We start from the raw sequence: 4,688 nt of genomic DNA on the forward strand, positions 1-4,688 counted from the left end.
AGGACATAAAAAGGTAACTGTCGAGTGCATAATTTTTTTTTTTACTGTTTGTTTAGAGGGCACTACAATTCTTATAATAAAGAGAAAAAAAGGAGAAGGAAGGAATTGAGAGGTGAACCTCATTGTTATCTTCTTCTAATTAATAAATAAATACTCCTATGAATAGTAACTGTTTCGTTGCCATCGTTGCAAGAGGAGCTTTCTAATGGCAATGGACCGGTTGTTTTTCTATCCGACAGCTGGCTAATGCAATTAAAGCTAAACTTGGCGACAGAGTCCACGAATTTATTCCTCTCCTCCTATATTTTGATGCTTCAATTAATTAAAAAAAAAACAAAACAAAATTTATGCCTCCTGTTACGAGGCCAGGCTTGACATTAAAAACTCTCTCTCGAAACGAATAAATTCAACAAAGATATGCCACCAATGTTATAGGTTTGACCACACAATAATGAGTTTTCAATTCATCACCGTCTTCTTCCTTGCTTGCTGGAGCAATGTTACTCAGCTCTTTTGTCCTCCCATTTTCATCATTACCGGTGTGGGGGAGCGGCTGCAAGCATGAAATAGCCCACAAAGTACAATCCTCAGAGCATATCGTACACCTGTACTAGTACCTCCAAATTCAAGTTGGTGTAGCTTTCAATTCTCTTGTTGGAGCCTCTGCTGTCCCGGGAAAATGTGCCGTACCTTATAATGATCAGTTCCCAAAAGAAGAAGGGGCGTTCCAATCGCTGCTACATTGCCTCGCCACCACCGCCTGCTGATGATGGAGAATTCATCAAGAAATGCACCAACAACCATAGTCCTCCCTCGTAAAAACACCCCGTTTACAGTTTTACTACCTGAACTGCATACGTATCTATGAGAAAATTGGCGCCCTGTAACTGACAGTCCTGACATCCCTAAAAACTACATGCCCATAAAGTAAAGAGCCCGAACCTCCCAAAAGCAAAGTGACTACTGCTCAGTACTCACAAGGGGCAGGCAACCAAAAGAATAAAATAAATGAAAAGAAGAAGAAGAAGAAAAAAAAAGAGGATATCATCCCCTCCCCCCCCCCCCCCGCCCCCCCAACCCCACCCACCATAAAGGGCTGCTATGAACTAAAAATAAAATTGAAAAGTCCGTTAAAATAAAAGACAAAGCCACCTTAACCCTTCTATTAATACCAGGCAAAGCAGGCGGATGAGGCGAGACACATAGTAGAGAGTAGAGAGGGGAGTGCTCTTCATGAGAGGATCTCCAGGGATAATTTGTCTTCTTCACACTTCATAGTTGGCTTGGTTAAAACCCAAAAGTACAAAAAAAAAAAAAAACATGAAGAAGTAACAGCTGCACAACTCTTTTAAGTCCTATTACTACTACTGAGTAACCATATCTGTATATTTTCTTTCTCTTCCATCATCATATCATCTTCCAAGCTAGAGTACTACAAAACTCCAACGATGTGCAATCCAAACACTACCCCCAAACTCACCACCATCTCCGTGATTGATCATCAAAAGATTACCTCCTCCTCCACCTCCACAAGATCACCACGGCCACCATCTCAAACCCACTTTTATTTCGATCTGTTATCCCTCCCCACCCCCTTAAAAGTCCAGGAAAACCCCAAAGAAAACCAACAAAATCCACCCAAATTTGCCCTACCTTCACCCTCGGAGATCGTTCAAGAAACCAAAGCCCTCTTCAAGCTATCCTTCCCCATAGCAATCGCAGCCCTCATCCTCTATGCCCGCTCCATTCTCTCCATGCTCTTTTTAGGCCAACTCGGCGACATCCAGCTTGCCGCTGGCTCTCTAGCTATGGCCTTCGCCAACATAACCGGTTATTCCGTTCTTTCCGGTTTAGCACTAGGAATGGAGCCGCTTTGTTCTCAGGCTTTCGGAGCACAGCTTCCCAGGCTTCTTTCCCTAACGCTGCAAAGGTCCGTTATATTTCTTCTGGCTTGCTCCATCCCAATCACATTTCTTTGGATCAACATTTCCCATATTCTTCTTTATTTGCACCAAGACCCCATTATCACCCGATTGGCCCGCACCTACCTTGTTTTTTCACTCCCTGATCTTGTCACAAATTCTTTTATTCACCCCATACGTATTTACCTTCGGGCTCAAGGTATTACTTATCCGCTCACCTTGGCTTCTCTGGCTGGCACGGCTTTGCACTTGCCCATCAACTATGTTTTGGTCATCCAGCTCCGGCTCGGCGTGGCAGGCGTTGCTGCTGCGGCTGCCATCTCCAACCTGGTGGTCCTGGTGACGCTCGTCTTGTACTTGTGGGCTACCGGCTTGCACGCCGCAACATGGACGAAGGTGAGCGGAGAGTGCTTGACCGGCTGGGGTCCGCTCATGCGGCTAGCCGCGCCGAGCTGCGTCTCGGTTTGTCTGGAATGGTGGTGGTACGAGATCATGATAGTGCTGTGTGGCCTCTTGGTGGACCCTAAGGCCACTGTTGCATCCATGGGCGTCTTGATCCAAACGACGTCGCTGCTGTACATATTCCCGTCCTCGCTCAGCTTCGCGGTGTCCACGCGGGTCGGTAATGAGCTCGGAGCAAACCGGCCCGAAAGGGCTCGCGTCTCATCCGTGGTGTCGATCTCATAGCGGGCCTGATGGGCTTATCAGCTATGGGCTTCGCAACATCCTTGAGGGACTTGTGGGCTCGGATGTTCATTGATGATGGCAACATCCTACGGTTGACATCAGCGGCGCTGCCGATTCTGGGACTGTGTGAGCTAGGCAACTGCCCACAGACCGTTGGATGTGGGGTTGTACGTGGGACCGCCCGCCCGTCCACAGCAGCTAACGTGAACCTTGGGGCATTCTATCTTGTGGGTATGCCCGTGGCGATTGGGCTGGTGTTTGGGCTTGGGTTTGGATTCTGTGGGCTTTGGCTGGGGCTTCTGTCGGCCCAGGTTTGTTGCGCGGGGCTGATGTTGTATGTTGTAGCCATCACAGACTGGGAGTTCGAGGCCAACAGAGCGCAATTTCTCACGTGCGAAGGAGGATGCGGTGGTGACAGCAAGACTCCTCCTCCTCCATTGCCTGGTGAATGCGACAACGAAATAGAGCCGTTGATTTGTGTGACGGTGACGTCGTCGTGATGAGAATTTGACAAAATTAAGTAGACCCCAGTGATGAAATCTTTGGTTTACAATTTCTTTTTTTTTTTTTTGGGGTGGGGTGCTCGGCTCGGAGCTTAGCTCAGTCGGATTAAGTGATCTTGATTTGTGAAGACACTTATCTTTCTTTCTTTTTCTTTTTTTTTTTTCCAAAAACTCGGGGGTGGTGGGGTTTGAGCCCTTCAAAGGATTCAGCGAGGGTTTTTCCTTGTATCTTTTTCCGTTATTAATTTCGGGTCCCTCCGCCTAATTTTTTTTTTTTTTTTTTGGCAAGGATGCTGGCACTTTTTTCGTCTGCGATGTGAATATCGTTTGAGCTTTGTTTCACCTTTTCTTCTGGTGATAAATGACAATTAATGGACTAGGACATGATTCTTATTTTTGTTTGTCACTTAGTAGTTAGTGTGCATGGAGGTGGAAGGTTGTACGTATGTTGACGCTCATGTTATGGAAGTTGTATGAGGGGTATCCTTTAGGTATTATTCATCTTTGTTCTCTTGTTCTGCATTCGATCTCTTCTTCACTGATAGGAGTTCTAAAAAAACTTTTAATTTATTTCTTGTTCTTTAAATTATCAATTGTAAACTGACTGTCACCACTCAAACATTGCCATCCAATTTAGTCCGTAAAAATGGTGATAATGACATGGAAATGCTACTCTCATGGGGAAGACATGGCCTAAACAGCCTATACCTCCGCAGGTTCAGCGTTGGACCCTTGCTGAAGAGTGTCCTCTTGACCTTCAAGACTACAGATGCATGTCTCTTGATATCGGTCTCTAGTATCACTAAGGTGTATTGTCATGTTATTGTGCATATCCGATTGAGAAGGATGGCACATTGCAGCATTGTTGTCACATGTATATATATATATATATATATAGCTATATCCATCACGGAAATGGGTACCAATACTAATGGTAGGAAATGAGGAAGCTAGTGCTGATGTAGTGGAAGATGTATTTGGTACCTCTCTTATCATTGAAGTATAAGCTGCAAGCCTGCTTTAACCAAGTCAAACTCTCTCTCTCTCTCTCTAAAAAAAAAAAAGGAGAATAAGTTAAACGTACTCCTTCCCTTCCTTTCCATACTTCTTGTTTATTTAAGAGTAAAGTTTTTGATCTACTTGTGAAATAGCAGAATGTGTGGACAATGGTGAAGCTTCTTGGTGTCTCAATTCCCTCCTCGTACTGTGGACAGAAACGATACAAGAGAGGAGGCAAGGAAAAATGCAGGTAAAGGAAGAAAACAGCACAATATTAATTGTTCAAGGTTGCAGAAGGGAGAGACTAGTTGTGGAAGTATATAGGCTGCTGTCTGCATTTCCAGTGGCATGAACCTTTAAGAGGGGGCAGCATCACTCTTTTAAGTCTTTTAACTTATCAGCCATCCATCTCTTTCAAGTAAATATTGTACTCCCAAATTTATTATGTTGTTGCTATCTTCTCAGGAACAGTAGTGCACAGTCAATTATATATCCCCCTTTCATCAATTTCCATTTCTGGTTTCAACTTGACGAGTTGGTGCTCCTGATTTCCACACAATACACCTTCTATCCCTTT

The 4,688-nt window shown here is 44.6% G+C and overlaps 1 protein-coding gene across 1 annotated transcript; it reads left to right on the top strand.

Annotated features, from left to right (window-relative positions):
* Window positions 1-1,448: 1,448 nt before the first annotated feature.
* On the top strand, window positions 1,449-3,109 carry LOC113773514 (protein DETOXIFICATION 51-like). The gene is given in 2 exon segments (XM_027318155.1): window positions 1,449-2,589; window positions 2,592-3,109. Coding segments are annotated over 2 exon segments (1,659 nt in total).
* Window positions 3,110-4,688: the final 1,579 nt, after the last annotated feature.

The sequence above is a fragment of the Coffea eugenioides genome, chromosome 6 (genome assembly GCF_003713205.1).
Source record: "Coffea eugenioides isolate CCC68of chromosome 6, Ceug_1.0, whole genome shotgun sequence".
In the NCBI taxonomy this organism is placed as follows: domain Eukaryota; kingdom Viridiplantae; phylum Streptophyta; class Magnoliopsida; order Gentianales; family Rubiaceae; genus Coffea; species Coffea eugenioides.